Here is a 21,280-nt window from a genome sequence, read left to right as displayed (position 1 = left end):
GTCAAACCATGAACCAAAAACAAACGTTATAGCACGGTTATTTCTCATATCAAACGTGAACATTAAAACGGCATTTGCAACCCTGCACTTGCGTCAGTCCGAAGTTATCAGAGGAGCTTTACAAGGATGAGCGATCAGGGTCATACGAGGCATTTACAGTCCATCATACTCAACACAACCAAAGTGGTCGGTTTTTCCCCCTCAGTTGGCTGAAATACTTCAAAGAAGAGATTGCCTTACCTACAATGCACTCAAGTCGATTGTCCTCGACCATCGGGATCTGGTATCGGGGAGACGGACGGGGAGATGGCGACAATATGGCGCGTGTAGATGATGTGTTGTTGCGTGATAACCCGGGCGCCCTTCTTGATGATGTGATTCACTTGTAATTTTGTGGCATGAAATTCAAGCAACAACCGAAGACAAAGCAGTCACTCAAACACCCAAAAAATAAGATGACAGGTTGTGAAATATATACATATATACTAAGTATTTATTAAGCCATCTCTTAATAAAACTCCCTCGTGAGATTAAGTTAGCACGAAAACACCAGAGCTGTATATACAAGGGGGGGGGGGCACATGGAAATGCTTCAAAGTGATGCTAACCAATTATCAGCAGTAAAAAGTGACGTCTTTTTCGCGTGCCTGGAAAAAGGCGTTTTACCTCTTGCTGGCGACTGAAAATGGCGTCGCGTATTTGGAGCTCAGGTCACGAGCAATCACGGCTCAAGCTTTCCAAGTACTCGTGAGCCATCCAAAATAAAGTTAACCGTCGACTGCCGAAAATTGCAAAATTGGTTCACATCACTTCTTTATTTTTTTTGCCCGTAGCGCGCAACGAAGGTTTTATCGTCAGGGGAGGTTCAACTCCGCCAAGACGTTTGTGCCAGAGATACAGCAAGGGAGCGGAGGGAGGGCTGCGTTTTTAATACATGTAGGCTTTGGAATAGGGCTGGGTGGCGTGGGGCGGGTGTTCGGCGGCAACGTAGGGCGGCCCCCCCTCATCCAGGTGGGACAGCGGCACCGTGTCCTCCTCGTTGACGTAGCGCTCCAAGTCGGCCTTCAGGCCGGGCCGCTGATTGTCGGGGAACGCCAGCGAGATGAGCGCCTCGGGCTCGCACACAAACTTGTACACGTAGCGCTCCCCCGCCACCTGCGCGCCAGGCCAGACCGACGCTTAGAGCGACAAAAAATGGGCCGGGAATATGTCGGACTTTACCTTTTGCATGATTCCTTTCTCGTAGTAGTAGCGCAGAGAGCGGCTCAGCTTGTCGTAGTTCATGGCGGGGCGGTTCTTCTGCATACCCCACAGTCGGGCCACCTGCGCAGGACCTTTTGGTTAACGCGCCTTAAACTGGTCCAAAGAAAATGGCGGTTTTTCTGTCCAGCCACAAATTGCCAATTTAGTAGCAGGGCTTACTACATTTTACAAAAGCCTTAAAAAAAATAGTGTTTTAAAAAAAGGAAATCGCCTCAGTTGACATCATGTATAAATCATTTCATGATTAAAAAAAAAAAAGCTTTGTCCCATATTTTTTTTTTTAAACGGTGGGAGTACTGCACCGTCTTTCCAGCCTCATGTTTGTGCGATGGCTGAGTGCTCCGTGCACTCTAATTGCACTCATACATTTTTAATGCGTTGTGAAAACATAATGGAAGTGTGCAGGCAGTGTTTGGACCCGCCCCAAATGGACCACGTTGCTAATTGCACAATTACAACGTGAACACAACTCACTCTTTGGTGGCGGCGGCGGCGACAGCTTTTTTGTTTGAATCGCTTATTTGGCCGTCAAATGCTGTGAACGGACTTGATGTGTTTTGTTTCATGACAATGATGACTTTCCTATTCGCCGGGGCTTCGGGATCATCTTTTGGCGATTTGGAAAAAGCGCACGGGGTTGGCATGTACCTCTTCGGGTTCGATTAGCTTGAACTCCATCCCCCGGCCGGTCCAGGCGATGAAGTGCGCATTCCCGGGGTCGTCCAACAAGGCCACCAGGAACTGCCACAGCTGCAACGAGCCTCGCCGCTGGTAAGGCGTTCCCTCGCGGAATACGCCGCCGCCGCCGCCGCCCGCTTCCTGCTTCATCTCGCCTGGGGAGAAGACAGCAGAAGACAATGAGGGGGGGCCACACGCTGATTCATCAAAAAGATGGGGGACATTTTTAAAGGGGGTCTTTCCTACCACGGTGCCCCCTCGACTGCAGCAAATTATTTTGGTTGTTGGGAGTGTTTTTTTTTGTGCGTTTTTTATTTTATTTTTTAATAACCAAAGGAATAAAGTTGTCGTGTCATTCCAAACATTTCTGTGTTGTGTCTCTTTGTTTTAATGCCTTCCTATACGCATCACAGTTGCATACTGTTCATATTGCATTCCTTAATCGTGACATGGTCGCGGCTGTGTTAAAATGCGGAGTAGAAATCAAGTAAGCTAGCAAACGCATAGCGTTCAACCGGTTACGCTTGAAGTCAAACGAGGGGATATCGACCCGCACGAAACCGTATTAGCAAACGGAGGTTGATTGTACGCCGTAAACAAAAAAGTGTGGAAATGCGAGACGCGCAACCGGCGAGAAGGGGCACACGTCAGCGCCCTGAGGCGCTCCGCACCATCAGTGACTACTTGTCATGCTGAAACAAAAAGCCACTCAACGTCAAGTCTGGCGTCTTGCGTTTCCCTTCTGAGACAGAACTCACCTTCAAACTTCTCCGGGACCACGCGGGAGTCGTTCTCGAACCCATAACCTGCAAAGCACAACAACAAGCACATTTGCGTTAGCGTCGGTGCATCAGAAAAGAACAACAACAAGAAGAAGAGACTCTCGGGAATCAAGGAGAACCTCTTGCAGTTTAAAAAGGGAGCAAGGAGCTCCCGACAGAAGACACCTTAGGGCAGGCATGTCCAAAGTCCGGCCCGGGGGCCAAATCCGGCCCGCGGCCGAATTTCATCCGGCCCTCGGCCCCTGTCATAAAATCAGTGCCGTCTGGCCCGCAGGTTGGGCGCAATGGAACACGTGTTGCATTGACTGAGGTCTCGTAGACTGGGGAGTGATGTTTCATAGAGTACTGCTTCCCTCTAGTGGCTAAATGAGTAATAGCATTCACTAAATGAGTAATAGCATTTAGACACTAGAGGGCATCACTCACGAGTTAACAAGACATCACTCCATGTTTATATTGACTGATACGTCATATTTCAAATGAAAGTGTTTGAGGAGCAAGCCTTGGCTTTACCTTCGGGGGTCGGCTGGGAGGGCGGGTAGGCTTCCCGGTGGTGGTGGTACATGGAAGGGCATCCGGACACATCTAGCAACATGTCAAATGGAAGCCTGATTTAAACTCTCAAATTGGTGTGTAGACTGATAGCTTTAGAAAACCAATAAAAAGCACGCGGGAAAACGGGAGAAAGAGTGGGGGGGGTGTCACCTAGTCCTCGGAACAAAAACAAGGCGGCATAATACGCACAAAAGGTGCAGCAGTGAGTCAATGCGGCGGAATGCAACGCTCTCCATAAGATGCCATCGAGTGCGCGCGCACCTACGCAAGTGAGCCGACGCTTTGTCACATTTTCAACAATCATTTTCTCGAAACGTTGCATTTTTTTTTTCCTACTTCGGTGTCACCTCTGAATGAGTCGGGGGCACCAACAATTGGCCCGGGGGAGGGGGGCGTTGAACTGTTGGTCGTCGGGTCCAAGTCTTATTTCTTTTTGTTTACTTTCCTGTTTTTTGAGGGGGTGGGGGGGACTGGTTTTGCATTTAAGAGCCGATTCAAAACTCCTTCATACCCAAATGCCCCTCCCACCCCCCTCTCTAACCCGCTTCCCGCCCCTTCACGAGAGGCTCGGGTTACTGCGGCCTCGCTCACTTTTCCATTAGGAGTTGATGGGGCTGCAGCGAAAGGAAGCCGCCGGTGCAACGTGAAACCCGGCAGCCTCCGCCGGGGACTCTAGTCTTTCCTCTGCCCTCCATTTTCTCAATGAAATTCCTCTACCGCATCCAGGGAGAGCGGGGAGGGGAAGACTTTGGAAAGCAGGAAGGGGAAGGTGTGAATGTGCTAGAAAAGAACCCCCCCACCCCCACCACCCCCACCCTTGAATGTCCAAGGAGTGAAGTGGAGGAGGAGTCCCGTGGCTCAAGGAGAAAAAGTTTGCTTCTTTACACGGACATTTTGTTCCACAGATGGCGGAGACGACATAAAATGAAGGGGAGGCAGCGGGAGGGGGGGGGGGGAGCTTGAGGTTTTGCAACACGAGGATTTATTTTGTCTAGAAACATAAAGGCTATTCTCATAAAATTATTTTATTCGAGAAAAGTATTTTGGGGATTTAAAAAAAAAAACTACAAGACGTTTTTCTCGTGAGATTGAGTTTTTTTTTTTCCAATTTGGCCCCCCTGACACCATCCTCGTGTCCTTGCTTCTCACCTGCGTCGTAGGCGTAGTCTGCGGGCTCCTGCTTGACCATCATATGTGCCGGCGGGAACCTGTGCGGGTGCAGGTGCGAGTGGTGCTGGGGCGCCTGGGGCCCGCGGCCGTGCCCCGGTCCCGCGCCATGCGCCCCCACCTGACCCGCCCGCTCATAGAGGGGGTCCATATATTCTTGTTTGAAGCTCTGCTGCAAGTAGGGCGCGCAGGGGTCCGAGTGCTGCCGGTGGTAGCCGCCGGCCCCGCAGCCGTGGCCCGCCAGGCCGGGGGGGGGCATTCGCTGGAAGGCCTGCGACGGAGGTGCGGGGAACTGGGGGCCCAGGGGGTCTCCCGTTTGGCCCTGATACCTGCGAGTGAAAGAGAAGATTGACCTTTCTGACTTGAAACTCACACGGGGGGGCCGCCGAATTTCGGGCTGGCTCACCTGCCGTTGTGGGGGTACGCGTTGCTGGGCAGCGGCTGCGACGCGGCGGCGGGGGTCATGTAACCGGCATCGGGCCGGCCGGCCGCCGCCGGTTTGGGCGAGTAGTGCTGCTGCATGGGCGACAAGGGGGTGCCCGGGCAGGGGCGCTTGGCCACCCCGGCGCCGGGCCTTTTCTGCTCATAGGCGCTGCGGATGACACGCAAACAAGACTCCAGATATCGCGTCACGCCATTATCAACGCAGACTCGCAAACTTTTTTTTTTTTCATGCCCTCGAGTACCTTCCCTCATACCGAGAAGTGTCTCTCTTAGGACTTGAACTTCTTCTCTCATGACAAAAACCTTCTCTTGGGACTCGAACATTGCGCCGAGAGTTTTGGAGGCCAAAGGTCACGTTCCGATGCTTACCCGGCAAAAAGGCACTGCTCTCCATTGGCCACGTAGCCAAAGTCGGGCTTGTGGCTGCACGACTGTCTGGGGTCCGAACCCGGACTCTGCGGCTCCTTCTTGATGGTGACGGGCGGACTGTGAAAGGCCACCGCTATCGACACGCAGGGGAGACAAAAGACGCACGGTTAGCACAGCGCTTCAAAGGGAGCGCGGGACGTTCGCCGTCAAAACGCTTTCGCAACGTTTCCGGTGATTGACACGACAGATGAAACATTTTTTAGGACATTTGAACTTTACAATACACAAGGGCAGGATATTTACATTCAAGCACTTGAACATCTTTCACATGCAACACATTGCTTGTGTGTGTGTGCGCACAGGCGTGTGTGTGTGTGCGTGTGTGTGTGTGTATAGCAGACACATGGGCACATTCCAGGCCAAAGTCTCCTCGCCCACTTTGCCTTGACTCTTGCAGACACAACAGCAAACTTCCTCAAAGCTAAACATGTCTGCCACGAAAGCAAACGTCACACCTTCGTGCCAATTGTCCACACTCACACACACACACACACACGCACACAATGGAAATTTGTTCCATTTGCATGCAGATGTTGACTTTTAGCGGACACGTCAGCTAATATGGCCACCATAGGGAAGTCTCATATCTGCACACACAAATCAAGCTGTCAATCAAAGGAAAAGCTAGAGTGGGATGAGAGGTGCTCCTGGTGGAACTTTCTAATGCCAACCACCCCCCGCCCCCTGCAAAAGAAAAATATCCCAAGTGAAGCTTCAAGCTGTGCCGAGGGCTGGTGTTTATTATGCGAGGGGAGGCTTTCGGTCCGAGACGCGTACAGGATGTTTTTCTGGTCCCGGCAGGGTAAACAGCAGCAGCTGTGCACTTCCAGCTGTGGGGGGAGGGGTGCATTCATTCATTCATATGCGCGTCTGGAATCTCTGTGGGTGTGTACCTGCATTTGTGTGCGCGGGGGGAGGCAGTCCGGATAATTGCACGTTGCGCTTCATTCACAAAAAAACAGACGAGCGGCGAGCATGTGTGGCCCGAAAAGTGAAAGCGCTTGACCATTTTGGAAGGCCTTGCGTCAAGAAAATGCGCTTCTGTTCACGCAAAGAGGACCGCGTGAATGAACCGACAATTTTGGTCTATGCCTATGGGCTCGTAGTGCACACATCTGCACTTTTTCCAAATGATATCACAAATTCAAGTCCCCATAGAAGGGAACGCAAGGCAGGCCTGTCTTCACTCTGGGCGGACTTTCCTTGAATCAAACATGCACTTCCAAAAATAATCCCCGAATGAAAATAAAGCCGGGGCTCCAATAAATGATGGCGTCTACATTTACAAGGCAGTGACAGTCGTGTAAACGGAAAAAAGAGAGTGAGATTTTCCATGGGTCCTTTTCTGATTTTTATTTTGGGAGATGCGAACTCCTTTTCGGCTCAATGCTGAGATAGAAACGACATGCGGGACGTGGAACCAAAGTCAAAGCAGTCGGCAGATTTTCCAGCTTGCAGTTTAAAGCGAGTCCCCAAGCTATACTTGACCCAAGCAAGTCCCAAGACCAAAAACTGGTGACTCAAATCTGACTTGAGTCGAGTCATGTCACTCGAGTCCCTGGACCTGACCTATCGGCACCGTCCTGAGAACCAGGATGTTGACAAACGATGACATGAGGCCTCGTCTATTTGCTGGAATTTTAGAGCAACCTCCGATCGTCGAGGGCTCAGACAGGCTGACGGCAGGGTCGGGGGTGGGGGAGGGGGTGGGGACGTAGTTTTACATATGTAAATGTCGAGGGTGGTCAGCGGCGGAGGATGCTGGGAGAAAGGCGACGGTCATGGCTGAGTGCTTTAGGAAGTGAAGGGATCATTACATCAGAGGGGGGAGGGGCAGGGGGCGAGGGGGGCTTCCCATTCAACGCACGGACCACAAACAAATCATGAGGGACGGCCGGGCCGGGATGGGCCGGGTCGGCACGGGATGACAACCCCCCCCCCCACCCTCTAGCTCCATTTCAACTCCACCCGATCCGTCCAGCGCACGTCGCCACACAATGGGCCTCTCGGCTCAGTCGCACGAGTGGGAATATGCGTCGAGCGGGATTCCGGCGGGATCCCTAAAACACACAAGCCCGGATGAGCGCAACACAAAAAAAATAAGCAGTCCGAAAAGACGCGTCGTCATGGCAACTCCAGGATGTTCTTGCCTGAAAAACCATCAACGCCAGCAAATTTTATGCCGCTCAATTTAATGCATGAAACTCCTCCCACGCCAATGATGACGTAATCAGCCGTCACAGGTACCGGAAGGGTGTTCATTTCAGGTCAACGAGTCCCGGCCGGGACTTGAGCGAGTTCCCCGAAGACAAAAGTTCTTGCAGCCATGGAAGGGAAGCCCGAGACCAAGACACCAACTGCATCCGGACACTCTTAAACGGGATGTTTATGCAAAACTTTGCCAAGTCTCGAGTCTCTGGAAGCCTGCGGCTCACGACAGCCTCGTTGGCAGGAACTCGGCAGACATCAGCCCGTGTGTCAAACACCACTGGAACCTTGTGACGTTAAAAAGATGAAATTTCAGGGAAAAAAAATGTGCAGACAAGAGCCAAGTTCTTCCTTAACTCCTTCCTGAGGGGGGGGGTTTATCTGCTTCTTGTCGGCCGCCTTTTGTGTTAACCCCCCCCCCCCTCCCTGGCTCGCCAAATGCCGTCGATCAATGAGGCCACTGAAGACAATGCTACCACGCTGGCTTGAAAGGTTAAAAAGGAAGCTATTGATTGAGAAGAACGACATTAGCCGCACAGCAACACAATCTAAAACGGTAAACACGATGCAAGGTTCGCCGCGCCCTCTACGAATCCATTCCAACCTCCCAACTGGAAAAAAAAAAACATCGCCCTCTCACACGGTGTTGAGAATTACAACACAGAGACACCGATGCTATTCGTTAGCCCGTCTATGGCGCTTTGCATTGTTTGCTAGCATTCGGCTCTACGGTCGTTAGCCCGTCTATGGCGCTTTGCATTGTTTGCTAGCATTCGGCTCTACGGACCATCCAAAGGTAAAGCTAACGTTGGGTTCGCCGGTCCGTAACATTTCTTGGGCCTGACCAAGATGGATTTTTTTTTTTTTGGATGGCTGTGACAATTCCAACAAGGATTATATGTATTATGATAACTGTCAATTGAAAAAAAAAAAAGTAATGGACACCAGAATGCCTTTTTGGGTTCCTTAATGCTCACAACAATAAATCTATGAATTACAGGCGGGGACCGTTTGACTGTTTTATCGTTTGTTGTCCTTTAGTATTTGTTTAAACTTTGCAACATAGAAAAACGATCACAAATCTGCTGTTTATTATTAGTTTGGGTTTTATTTTTGCCATGACAGCAATATGCCACTTCAAAGGCAAAGGCAGCACCATCTCCAATTTTGCAGGATCTCTATGGGTTATGCCACAAAAAAACAAAAAAACAACACACAAACACACACAAAAGCAATTAGAATGTCATCAATCTATTTGTGCTTTCTGGCATTGCAAATCACAGAGAGACACCCAGGCGGGAGAGGAAGTGAGGCAAGAGAAGGCCATCCAGACCTTCGCTGGAGCGCGGCGCGCCTGCTAACATGTGCGCGACATGTGCGCGCCTCTCGGGTCGCCGCACAGCCAGCAAGCCGGCGAGGACGAACGCGGCAGCCAGATCGGCACAGTACGCCCCCCCCCCCCCCCGCTCCTCCCTTGGATCCATTAGTGCTCTCCTATCTGATGGATGAATTTTTAATAGCATTGACAGGAAATCGCGTATTGTTTGGCCTAACACCTTGCTACGCATAATCCTGTCCTCCTTAGAAAACAAGTGGATACGTCCATCTTATCATGCACGACAACAGTGAGTTGCGAAAAGGAAACCAACGATAATTTTTTTTCATGAATCAAGAATTATGCCATCTCCCCCCCCCCCTCAATCACCGAGGGCAAAATCGTTGGCTAACAGGATGCGCGTGTGACCCACAGCCGTCATACGTTGCCGTGGTTTTCTGCAAATGTCACACTTTCACTTCCCTCTGCGTTAAAAAAAAAAAACGCACTCCTCGTCTGCCACGGTGAGAACCGACTTGTCCGAGCGCGTCGCCCACAGATCAGTCGGCGTGGTAGCAATTCGTGGCGGCCATTTACGTAAAGTCCATATTTGTTTGGTTCAAGAATCTGTTCTTCACTTGAGTTTTAAGTGTTTAAATCAAAAAAGAATGACGTCTTGCGTCTTCAACTAAATCACATAATACACCCTGACAAATATCCGCTCGCTTCATGCTAACACACAACGCAAAACGCCACGGACTAGCTAACTAGCACTGATCTTGCTGTATTTTAAGTTTTTTTTTGTCGTTTTGTTTACATGTGCACAGTATCTGTAATTCAACTTAAGTGTAAGTACCGATCATTGCAGGAGGTCATTATGTACATTTTGGCTTTCGTAGGAAAGGAAAAGACCCTTATAGATGTGTCGCATATTAAAGAGGGCGATAAACCCTGCGAGCGTGACAGGGTTTCTGACATGCCCCCCCCCGTCCGCCGCTGTCCACTTCACTTCCAAATGTGCCACGTTTGCGCTTCTGACAAAATGGCCATCGAGCCGCTGTAAATCTGACGCTCACATCGCAGGACAATACATCGCCGTCCCAGAACGTGCGCCGCGAGAGCGACATCTCACTGTGGGCGAGGGCGAGATGTAATTAATCTGACACCATATTGACTCCTCGTTCCTTACCCTGCCCCTGCCCCCGCCCCAATATAGCCATCCCCGCTTAATGTTTAATGGCGCAATCGATGCATCCACACGTTACTGAGATGATATAATGAGCTCCCGCTGCTTGATGGGATTATTGTGCACGCAAGGGGCTTTGGGGAGGAAACGTTGGCGTAGCAATTTGGCGGAAACGCTACGCCATGTCATGTACAACCGCAATGTGCAGTGGTACCTTGAGAGCAACCATGTTAGCTAGCTAACAAAAAAAAGCACAGCTACCGAGTGCCAAGTGGCTCACGCTGGACTATACATGATTGAGCAATGGACTTGACTTGCATCACCTAAATGAACAATTGTGGATTTTGCAATATCATAATCAATCATGCACCCCCCCCCCCCACACACACACACACATTTGGCTAACAATAATGAAAAATGACTAATGGATCATCTTCAATTTAGCATACAAGGAGACCGTTGTCTTGAAATTAGCAACAGGCAATTCTTGCTGATCTGCTGAACAAGCGCCCCCCCCCCACCCGCACCTCCCCGATATCATGATGGAGCTCTCTAAATGCTTCATGACACATCGTGACCCACACGTGTCTTAACTCTCTTTTTCCCAGCTGATTTATCGGCACTTTATCTCCATCAACTCATCCATCAGTGACTCCGCCGGGGGACGGGGGGGGGGGGGGGGGCCGCAGATCGATGCGTAGAACTCTGCTACACAAGCCCCCCCAAGCCGGCAGCTCCAGCACGCCTACTGGCTCGTGTCAGCAGGTCAACATAATCACATGCACTCCGTGTGTGTGTATACACTGGACAGGATTTAAACAGGAATAGTGCCCCCCCCCAAAAAAAACGACCTAACAAACGAAGAGTGAAACTAAAGCAGAGATGCAATTTTCCTGATTTCCTTGAACACATCAGCCCGTCTGAACTTGACAACTTCAATTGGAATTCTCCTCTTCATTCATTACGGTTCCAGGAAGAGTAAGCGCACCCCCCCCCCCCACACACACAGACTTCCATCTATTCACGAAGCTATGTTTCTTGACTGCCCCCCCCCTTCTCCAAGTACTTTATGAACTGCATAACGCCATTAAAGCGGCACGTCAGCTCTTTTTATACAACAAATTAGTTAGCGACACCATCAAGACAGGGCTACGGATTGACCAAACGAAGCTCCTCCCCCTCACGTCAACAACAAGATCAGAAGAATGGGTGATAGCTTCCCCAAATAAGTTAACCAAGAGTTGCATTTGCGGCAGCAAATTTTTTAGGTGAATAGATGACATCAAGAGATGTCGTCATGCTGTAAAGAAAAAAAAAAAACAAGTGAGCACAAAAACAAGCGTCTCTTCGGTGCCGTGAATGAAGGCTCGTCACAGCCTCAGCTTGGCTTTTCACAAGCAGCCCATTCATAAAAGCGCTGTGTGCGTGTGCGCCGACTTGAGAGGAACTCAAGTGTGCCAAAGAGGCGTCGCACTAGTGGCTTGTGCGCTCGTTTCTGGCAGGCACCTGGCTGTTTTTGCTGTTGCGTAGCACCTCTATTTTGGAAAAAGACTGCCGACGACGGAGCTGCTTGTTACGGAGGCTCGCGCAGCCAATCTGAAGTGCTGCAGGGACGACGGGGACGTCCTTTTAAGCGCAAACTGTGGTTCACAAGCCATAACTTGAAAATTGCTTTTGTGTGTGTGTATATTTATTCAAGGAAAAGCAACTTAAAATTTTGATTTACCTAAAGCTGCCAGGCTACTACCCGTTTGGTAAGCTTAGCAAGCAGTGCCAAATATGGACATAGATATTGGGGTACATAGAATTGGCGCCAAAAGTTTGCCGGGTTCCATAACGGAACATTAATAGTGCGGTTTGACGGCCGCTTCCACCGTACTTCCTCGCCATTGACTCCGGCGGCGCCTTGCTCTCCCTCGCCCCCTTTGGAGTCCTTCTCCCTGAAAAAGGAGCGCAGCGGCGCTCGATGGCCGCAACTTCCTACGTAATTACTGCAAGGCACAAAACCAAACAATCGTCCCATACAGCTCCGAAATCACTGGATTAGTTCACATCTTGGAACACTCAAACTCTGTGTGCGTGCATGTGAAGGAGCAGAGAATTCAACACACACACACACACACACAGGAAGGGAGGGAGGGAGGGCTTTGGAGTATCCACTTGGAAAGAAGGATGAGGGCGGGAAGGGTGGTGGGGTGTTTTTTTTTTTTCTTTCAATGACTGGAGAACGAAGTAGCTCGCAGCTGAGAGGCGCACTTCCTCTTAAGCAGGAAGAAAATTTATGAATGGCTCGCGTCGAGTGTAAACAAAGAGGAAGGCGCTCTCGGCGTCTCGGCGAAGGGTGGCTTGTGGCCGCCACACCAAACAATATTCGGGATTGGGGGACGACACGAGACTTTCACGGCAGGGAAATATGCGGCGTTTGTTTGTTTTCACAGATTTGGGGACTCGGTGGCTTTAAACAACATGTGAGGCCATTGAACACTGATCAACATTTGTTTGAAATCAATAAATGTTTCTCTCTTTTTTTTGGCACCGATTACTACGCTGCCATGATTTTTCGGCAACAGCTGGATTTTTTTGTAAAAATGTAATGTCAAAATGTCAAAATGAAAATATCTCTGCTACCAAAAAAACAACAACAACATCATCCTTTTGATCAGCATCAAAAACACAATTAGGGACGCATCAAGCCACCTCTAATCAAAATTTGACACAGCCGAGCGGAATCAGCTGACGGAGCCTTTCAAGCCGTCAAAAACGCATCACCACATAAATACAAAAGCTAATGAGATTCACCCCCCAAAAAAATAGCAGACCAGATAAAGTCAACAGATGTGCTGCTTTTGCGCAATTCCTCACTGTGACATTCCCTTGTGTCTTTTTTTTTTTTTTTAAACCCTGCTGGTGACCACACCCAGGCAGGTAACAAGCAGACCCGGTAAACAGGCTCTTCGGGGTGTCGCATTTGTCCGCAGGCATCAATTAAAGACTCCAGCCAAGCGGGATAAGAGTCAAGCTTTATGCGTTTCGACGCAAACACGCGCCAGTTTCAATAACAGGTGAGTCACCCGCACAGACGTCTTTCAATTCCAACACTGGTTGAACTTTTCACTCCTTGGCAGCGGATTAAGACCGATTCCATTCATAAGCGTTTCAGATCTTAAGGCGACAAGAGAACCAAAGCCGGCGTCCCTTTTGTGACCCAGAGAGGGAAAACCACCAATCGGCGGCTTTTGACGACGCTCGGAAACTAACACGGAGCCAAAAACAGCGGGCGGCGGCTACACCTTGAATGAAAACAATTACGCTCCGTCCGATATTTCATTCATTCATTCATTCATCTTCCGAGCCGCTTGATCCTCATTAGGGTCGCGGGGGGTGCTGGAGCCGATCCCAGCTGTCTCCGGGCAGTAGGCGGGGGGACACCCTGAATCGGTTGCCAGCCAATCACAGCAGGGCACACAGAAACAAACAACCATTCGCACTCACACTCACACCTAGGGACAATTTAGAGCGTCCAATCAGCCTGCCACGCATGTTTTTGGAATGTGGGAGGAAACCGGAGCACCCGGAGAAAACCCACGCCGGCCCGGGGAGAACATGCAAACTCCACACAGGGAGGCCGGAGCTGGAATCGAACCCGGTACCTCTGCACTGTGAAGCCGACGTGCTAACCACTGGACTACCGGCCCGCCCCCGTCCGATATTATATATATATATATTTTTTTTGGGGGGGGGGCGAATACGTTATTTGACAGGATAAAATTATGATGACCCGATTAATTAGAAATATATAATGAATGAAATGAATATTAGCTTATCAAGAAAATTATTAATATACGAGCTCAAATAGTCTGTCTCGATTTACTCCCAAATTGTCTTGGTCAGGGTGAAATGCGGGTTGGGGATCGGATATACTTTTTGGAACTTTGAATGATTTTTTTATTTTTTATTTTTGCGGCGTGCCGTTGAAATTCTTCTCATAGAAAATAGGCGCCTGGGCTCAATAAAGTTTACGGAAAGAGCGGGTCAGCGGTGGGGCCAAAGCGGATTCTTTCGCCGCCGACCCGTCAAGCCGCAAGTTGACAAAACCACGAGATCTTCTCACGTCAGCGCCCGTGCGACTGTGGCTGTGAGCAGCAGGGACGCCGCCGTCTGTCAACACAAAGCGCCCCCTCCGCCTTTTCAATGAAGTGGCTGCCAAAGCGGAGCCCCAACGTGACCCCCGCAAAATGACGGCGGGGTCAGCGGTGAGCATCGGGGCCGACGGACGATTGGCCGGCCGGGCCGGAGGCGCTTAAGTAGACATGACCCCCGCGCGACCTCGGGTTCATCCGCGCTTCCGCCGGCGCTTTGTGGCCTAATGGACGGCGACAAAGTTGGCGGGCGGGAATGTGTCACGCGGGGATCGTGACACATGCTAGTCGAAACGGCGCCGTGTTTACACACAAAAGACGGATGTGCCCTGTGACACCTCCCCCGCCGTTGCCTGTCACTTCTTTCAAGCTCCCACAAAGCCAAAGGTGGGAGGAAGTCCACGTCAAGTCAAGTCCTTCATTAGTTCAAGCCGATGGTCTTAAAGCGGTCAACTTAAGTCGGACTGGAGTCAATGTGACTCCAGTCGCCCACCTGCGCTCCAAGCTGCCAAACGCTTCATAAAGACGCAGCGCAAGTGACACCCCAGCCTGGATTTCATTCAAATTCATCATACATTCAAATAGTTTGCTTTCCCTTTTGGCATCCCCCCCCCCTCCCCACCCACTCTCTCCCAGCACAAAGGCTCATCTTTAGACCTGAATTTTTTACCGGTTTCCTGGGCCGGACTCTCTCGGCTTTTCAAGAGTATGCAAATGGCGGGCGGCGGCGCACAATACCAAGGCCCCTTTTGGTGTCCTGGCTTTTGTCGGCCGCGGAGGTTGCAACGAACCGCTGCTAGCCGCGCACGATACTTTCCAGAGCCCCCCCCCCCTTGTGACAGGCGAACATCCACACTCTTGAGACAACATCATTTTTTTGTCATTTTTTTTTAAAGTTCCAGAGCCCCCGCCGCCCCACGTTTGACCTTGCCGTCCCAACATCGGGCCAGAAACTACACAAGTTGAGTGACACCAGATCACATGAGATAAGCAATATCAAACCCGAAAACAATCTGCTGGATAAATGAGCTCTGGAAGGACAAAGAAAGTCCAAGTGCAAGTACTCACAGTTCTCCGAGTGGAAATCCGGAACAAACTGCTCGTCGCTGTCAGGAACCTGAGCTGGAAGTAAGAGACAGAAAACTTCATATAAGCAGCTCGTCAAACTTTTCAGAGCAACAGAATTTGATGTGAAATGACAACAAGATTTTCGGGAAAAGGCTTCAAACCCGATTTTCAACACACTCCACCTGCGTGCCGTGATGCAAGTGGAAGTGCAGCGCAATGGAAAGTCACATGACGAGCTTTCTGACTAATTTTGCTCCTCGGCGTTTCGCTCATTCATTCGAGCGCAGCAAACAACATGCCGGTGGGGCTGTGTGTGTGTGGGGGGGGGGGGGGGGGGGGTTGGATTCTGACCTCCGCACCCCGACAGCGGTGCATTGGCACTTATTTCCAACCTGCATGCGTGCGCCCGCGCGACCCCCGTGTCCAGGCAGCACACAATGGTGAATGGAAAGGGGATTCCTAACGCCGGCCCGCAGCACAATAGCGCCTGTCTGAGGCCGCTTGCACCTGGGCCGCCGTCGCTGACTGGACTCATTCACGTCCACCCGGGATGACTTTCATTCACAGAATCGCGACAAACGGGCGGCGAGGAATCGCTGAGCGTTGCCGTGCCGCCCCCCCCACGCCCCCCCGCCATTCCAGATCCATCATTTCATCCAGCGCTTCCTTCCCGCAGTACGCAGACAGAATCCAGACCACGGCGACTTGGCTAAACAAAGTCAGCGCGTCAGTGACAAAGTAGCATCCGAGTCGGCGTTTTGTCACGGCACGTTTTCCACGCTCTGGATTTCTGCGGTGAACATGAACAGTTGGCCGTCAAATCACGCGCTCGTAGAATTTCAACCAAATACGAGCAAATGTCTCATGTGGAAATGCGCAGAGCACGGAGAGAAAGGGTTCGAGGCTGCGGGTGACGCGGCGCGGCGGACCGACGTTTAGCCGCGCACATCCGGCTAATCCCTATTTTCCCGCTGGATCTAATGGATCACTATAGATAGTTATAAGACTTTTTTCTTTTAAACAGAGGATAAAGAATATATGCCTGTGAGGATTCTCATATTACTCAACTCGATTTACACAAGACTCTTTCAAACCGCCGTACATCGAGGCTAAGTGGTCGTCTGGTCTGAGGGGTTTTGCATCGTGTGCGAGCATTAAGCTAAGACTTTCCTCGGGCAAAGCTACGTGGTCGTTTCCGAAACACGAGGTGTAATTATCTTTGTTTTATGTTGAGTTTGACAGTAAACTTCAAATGGGAGCGGAAATCAATTGCTCGAAGCCTCTTTAGTTTGGAAAAATTGGTCACACTGCGCCAAACCCGGTGCTTGTTGTGAACTGGAAAATTGCCGTCTCCCGAATGTGCCGTCATCGCGGTCACGTAATCAAAGTACACAATACCTGAAAATGGAGTTAAGCATAGTCAATGTACTTTGTTACTTTCAACGCTTGCAGGAAGTTTGAGATGCAAGTCGTCACAAGAAGCTAAGTGGGTTTTCAAATCAACACACACACACACACAGCCAACTTCCCCCACCCCCCTCCCCCCGGTGGGGGTTCCTGGGCGTGCAAACCTGAGGCCCAATAAGACAAGACGCAACAAGCTTCCCCGACGCTCGCCATGCGCCGCTTCCGCTCTCCTTCCTCATCATGGCCAAAATGGAGAACCCATTTTTTGGTTTCAAAATCCCCCCCCCCCCGAACTTCCCTAAGCGTTTACAATCGGGGCAAATCCCCTCACAAAGTGCAATCGCCGGAGATAAAGTCTTTAATTAATGCGACAGGGAAAAGGAGACGGTCTGCACTCGAGCCGCTATTTCAAGTTAAATTGCATCTTTGCTGCGCTTCAGCTCAGATGAGGTCCAAAAGACGTCGATATGTCACATGACCTCCCCCCCCCCCCCCGCCACCACTTATGATCAATCAGGACTATGATTAGTCACGTCATTTTTGTTTTTCCCATTGAAAAGGATAATTTGCCGTGGGTTTAATGCAGCGCTTTTGTGTAGCTTAGTGGCATGACCTGCGCGGTTTTACAGGGCGAGAGTGCGTTTTGTTTCGAAATATGATTTTCACACGAGCCCCCTTTGACTTCAAAACCACAACGTAAATGCCAACAGCGCCCTGGCCTCAGACGACACGTCTCAGCGACTGTTTTCTTTTTTTTTTTTTTGCTGTTGTTTTTATGGCCCGACAATGACGCGGGCCGGCCTTTTCACATGCGGACTCGAAAGCGACAAGTTCACTTCACACCCGTGTCGGGACTCGCACAAAAACAAAAGAGCAGAGCCAATAAAAGTGGTACAATAGCTTTGTAGTTGAAGATCCGACAAGTAGCTGTCGTCACACCTTTTAAAAAAATAAAAATAAATAAATAAAGGGGGGGCGCAGGGGGTTGCCCATGAAGACTTGAATGTTTCCAAAAAGACACTCAGTCAAACCCAGATTGAGAATTCTTGCCTAACTCGATTGAAGGAAGGCAAATTAAAGTCACGGCGCGTCGAGGGGTGCAAAGCGGTACAAAGTTTGGTCTAAAATTCTTTGCGGAAGCTGTTCTAACGGTCAAAGCGACTCATCTTTGAACACCAACGCTTATCCGTATCAAATCCATTTTCGGAAAAAAAAAAGTCTCTTCAGATGAATCGACTCAAATGTCATAATTATGCTTGGTTACTTGGCATCATGGCAAAGCGCTAAATGCGACGCCCAAAAAAGGGCAATTAATGTATTCGTCTTCCCACCACAGGGTAAACGTGCGGCTTTTATTTGTCTGCCCAGAGCGGAATAATGACTCCATTAGCGCTCACATCATCATCGTCGTCGTCGGCAGCAGCTGCAGCCGCAGCAGCCTCGCGCTAGATCTGCGTAATAAGCCAACATGGCTCCTACTTTCCATTCGCCTTTTCGCATCCTGTACGTTGATGCATTTGGTGGCAGAAAATTAAACGGCCATTTGCCTGGATGAAGTGAATCGACGACAAAAAAAAAATTGTAACTTTTCAATTTCTCGCAGAAAATGTTTGGGCGGGTTTTGTTTTGAGTAATTTCGCAAAACGTTAATAGCGAGCCTGCTAGCTAACCGCCGACGTTTTACGGAGTTTACGCTTTTCAGGTCCTAATTCTTTTGTTTTAACCGCCTTTGATTTTTGGAAGTCTGATTTTTGACTCCACGCTCAGCACTTTGTCTGCAGCAATGTTTGTTTTGAAAGCGATTTCTTCATAAAGTTGCGTTGAGCACCATGAGCACGCTATTCATAGCATCAAAAAAAAAAAAAAAAGAAAAAGCATGTCTGTGCCATAAAAGACAGCACCAGAAAAAATGTCAAATAGCCAGTCCCTTAATGATCATGCGGACTGGGCGGGGGCACACAATGTGCTCAATGCACTCCCTTTCGCACGTGTTGAACAATTCCCAGATTTCAATCATTCTAACGTGCTGTTTTTTTTGCTACGGGAGCCCAGATTTGAACCCTTACCTCACAAAACTGTGAAACAAATGACCACTTTTTCCCCCATCATGCTGCCCCCATTGTCACTCTGCAGGGTCTCGCCGTGATGAACAAAAACCACTAAACCGCAATCCTGCGTCGACTTGCACAACTTACAATAGCTAAAGAGGCTCAAGAGTCAATTACACAACTTGAAGGACAATTAACACGAGTGACTCCTCCGAGTCAGCGACAGGCTGATGATGTGTCACCGCCATTGCCAACACCAGCTAGCTTTGCATCTTCAAAAGAGAACGCAGACCACCCAACCCGATAAAAAATTCACAGCTTCTCAGAAGCAGACGTGAAGAAACTCTTACCTTCTGTGAGCCACGTCTCCTGGAGTTGGCTTAAATCCTGGAAGAGGTCTACGGAGAACGCAAGACGCGTACAGTAAGTGCAAACCCGGAGAGGAAAATAAGAGTAGTGGGGGAATGGAGGGGGGTGGGGGGGGCATTACTTTCAAATAAAGTGGACTTTACCTTCAGATTCCTGAGGGGGCAATTCTGTGTCCATGTATTTCCTTTTGGCGGCCATCAAGAGTCTATTTGGGGGCCCATTTCCTTGAGACTTCTGCACAACAACCCACACGATGAACACTTGGACTAATGCAAGTCACACATTTGACAGTAAAAAAAAAATATTTAGGTTGGAACTTTTGTGGGTCGAGAGGCTCGTGAACTGTGTACACGTTATTGTTTTTTTTCGGAGCGGGGGGGGGGGGCATAGAAAACGAGTTGAAGTGACCATTTGGCGCACGGAGCCAACACCAAGAAAGCTTTGACGAGGTGATGTTGTAAGTTTAAAAAAGAGAAAAGTAAGCAAGAACGCGGGGCGGGAGTTCGGTTTCGAGCCCGAAGTCAGACTCGTGCACGCGCGTAGAGGAGACCAACAACAACCCCACAAAAGAGCCCGAAACTCTGAGCGAAAAGCGCACGCGGAAACATACGTACGTTTGCGAAAGTGAAAGGCACTTGCTGGTCCAAGTATGCATCCATGCTACGGTCCATCCGTCAGCCGTCTGCGGTCATTTGGGCCCAAGCGGAGCGGACGGCCGCGCAGCCTGCAAAAGCTTGACGAGGAGGGAGGGAGGAAGAAGGGTGAGGAAGAGGAGGGGGGAGGACTGAATGAGGATGCATGTATAATGAGCTCCATTCACAAAAAAAAAAAAAAAAAAGAGAGAAGGGGGGGGGTGATGGCGAGTGATTGCACAGCACGCTTGTGTCTGCTTTTGGGACAATTTGTAACACTTTACGTTACACTTGAACACAATGCAACGTCTTGCGCGATTAAATCCGCTTTAACAAGATCGATCAACACAATATTAGTCTACTTTGTCTTCCTTTTTGACCAAAATAGCTTTGCGATTGGTACATTTCCTCTTTCAGGGGCTCCGGTTTCAAGCCTTTTTTTTTCCCCAATACTGCGACTTATGAATGAAGACTTACACCCCGCCCCTCGGCCAATCGCAACTCCTCATGGAGACAAAAGAGGCGGGGTCAGGCGCACACCAGCCAATCGGCGCCGTTTCAAAAGGGCTCAAGTTTCGTGCAGGACTTTACACAGTTGTTTTTCATTCACAAAAAAAGTGAGAGGGAGGAGGGGGGGACGTCTCATTCACAAAAAACCTGCCCTGGCTTGTTTTTCTTCTCGCTATTTACTGCATGGCACTTCTCCGAGAACTGGAAAAGCGGCGCTGAATGTGACGCAAATGGGCCCAAAGCCGCGCATTCTTGCGGTTTGAAAGTCCACAAAACGCATGGCGACGACAAAGATGTTAGCCTCTTCAGTGGAAAAACACAAAGGCATGAATGTTGTCGAAAAGAACTTCTCAACGCTGCACACAGGAGACTGAACTCGACAGAGCAGGACAGTGGATCACTGCATTTGACACCAAAGACTTCTTTGACTCAATCCACCTTTTAATTCCACCACTGTCACCATGATAGAAACTGTGCACGTCGCCTGGAGCAGATCAGAAAAAAAAAATACATTTAGCTTATGACAGGACAAAAGCAAAAGCCTCCTCAAATAAAGAGACATCATACTCACCAGAGACGCTTATTATTACACAATATGAATGGATGTAGATGGCTAACGGCGTGTGGTCAAAGTTGGCCGTGGCAAGTTTTACTCTGGCCGACCAATCAGAGAACAGAAGAATGCTGAAAGGTTGGCCCTCGATGACATCATTGTGAAATCTGATGGCGGTCCGTCGATCACATAGAATGCAAGAGCAGTTGTTCTTTGCAGAGAATAAAGAATGCACATCAGTGAGGATTGTTGTATTATCTGTCTACGTGCGTCCTTTCACTGTGTTCAAATTTCCGTTATAATGCTCCAACATCGATGGTTTAATATCGACTCAAATTGGAAGTGTTATTACGAAAAGAAAAAAAAAATATGCATCTATAAAATCCCTTCACTGCTTATTTGCTGCATCAAAGCCTTGTTGCCCGTTTCCATTTCTCAACGTCAGCTCTTGTGTCGGCGTATGAGAAACGCCACGGCAATATTTACAGGGCGCCATCAAATATTTACACCCAAAATGAAAGCCGTGT

The 21,280-nt window shown here is 49.6% G+C and overlaps 1 protein-coding gene across 2 annotated transcripts; it reads right to left on the bottom strand.

Annotated features, from left to right (window-relative positions):
• Window positions 1-475: 475 nt before the first annotated feature.
• etv4 (ETS variant transcription factor 4) lies at window positions 476-20,950 on the bottom strand. Of its 2 annotated transcripts, XM_052070849.1 has the most exons (14): window positions 20,772-20,950; window positions 20,639-20,684; window positions 19,673-19,791; window positions 19,202-19,292; window positions 19,040-19,087; window positions 15,235-15,288; window positions 5,259-5,391; window positions 4,852-5,037; window positions 4,428-4,774; window positions 3,237-3,308; window positions 2,700-2,747; window positions 1,912-2,096; window positions 1,222-1,323; window positions 476-1,155 (listed from the first exon to the last, which is right to left on the bottom strand). In XM_052070849.1, exons 3-14 carry the CDS (start codon window positions 19,727-19,729, stop codon window positions 928-930), a joined length of 1,551 nt encoding a protein of 516 aa, XP_051926809.1. In that variant the 5' UTR covers window positions 19,730-19,791; window positions 20,639-20,684; window positions 20,772-20,950; the 3' UTR covers window positions 476-927. The 2 variants fall into 2 exon arrangements, with proteins under 2 accessions (XP_051926809.1, XP_051926810.1); XM_052070850.1 differs by lacking the exon at window positions 20,639-20,684.
• Window positions 20,951-21,280: the final 330 nt, after the last annotated feature.

This window comes from Hippocampus zosterae, chromosome 7 (assembly GCF_025434085.1).
Source record: "Hippocampus zosterae strain Florida chromosome 7, ASM2543408v3, whole genome shotgun sequence".
In the NCBI taxonomy this organism is placed as follows: domain Eukaryota; kingdom Metazoa; phylum Chordata; class Actinopteri; order Syngnathiformes; family Syngnathidae; genus Hippocampus; species Hippocampus zosterae.
The sequence above is the reverse complement of the archived record's forward strand: the minus strand, read 5'-3'. Positions and strand labels throughout refer to the sequence as shown.

Bases quoted from the DNA above. Each gene is read 5' to 3' on its own strand.
- etv4 (XM_052070849.1), bottom strand. From the start codon at position 19,729: ATGGACCGTAGCATGGATGCATACTTGGACCAGCAAGTGCCTTTCACT. The intron at 19,088-19,201 runs GTAAAGTCCACT...CGTTCTCCGTAG, and splicing joins GCCCCCTCAGGAATCTGAAG to ACCTCTTCCAGGATTTAAGC. The intron at 2,097-2,699 runs GTGAGTTCTGTC...TCTTCTCCCCAG, and splicing joins GGTCCCGGAGAAGTTTGAAG to GCGAGATGAAGCAGGAAGCG.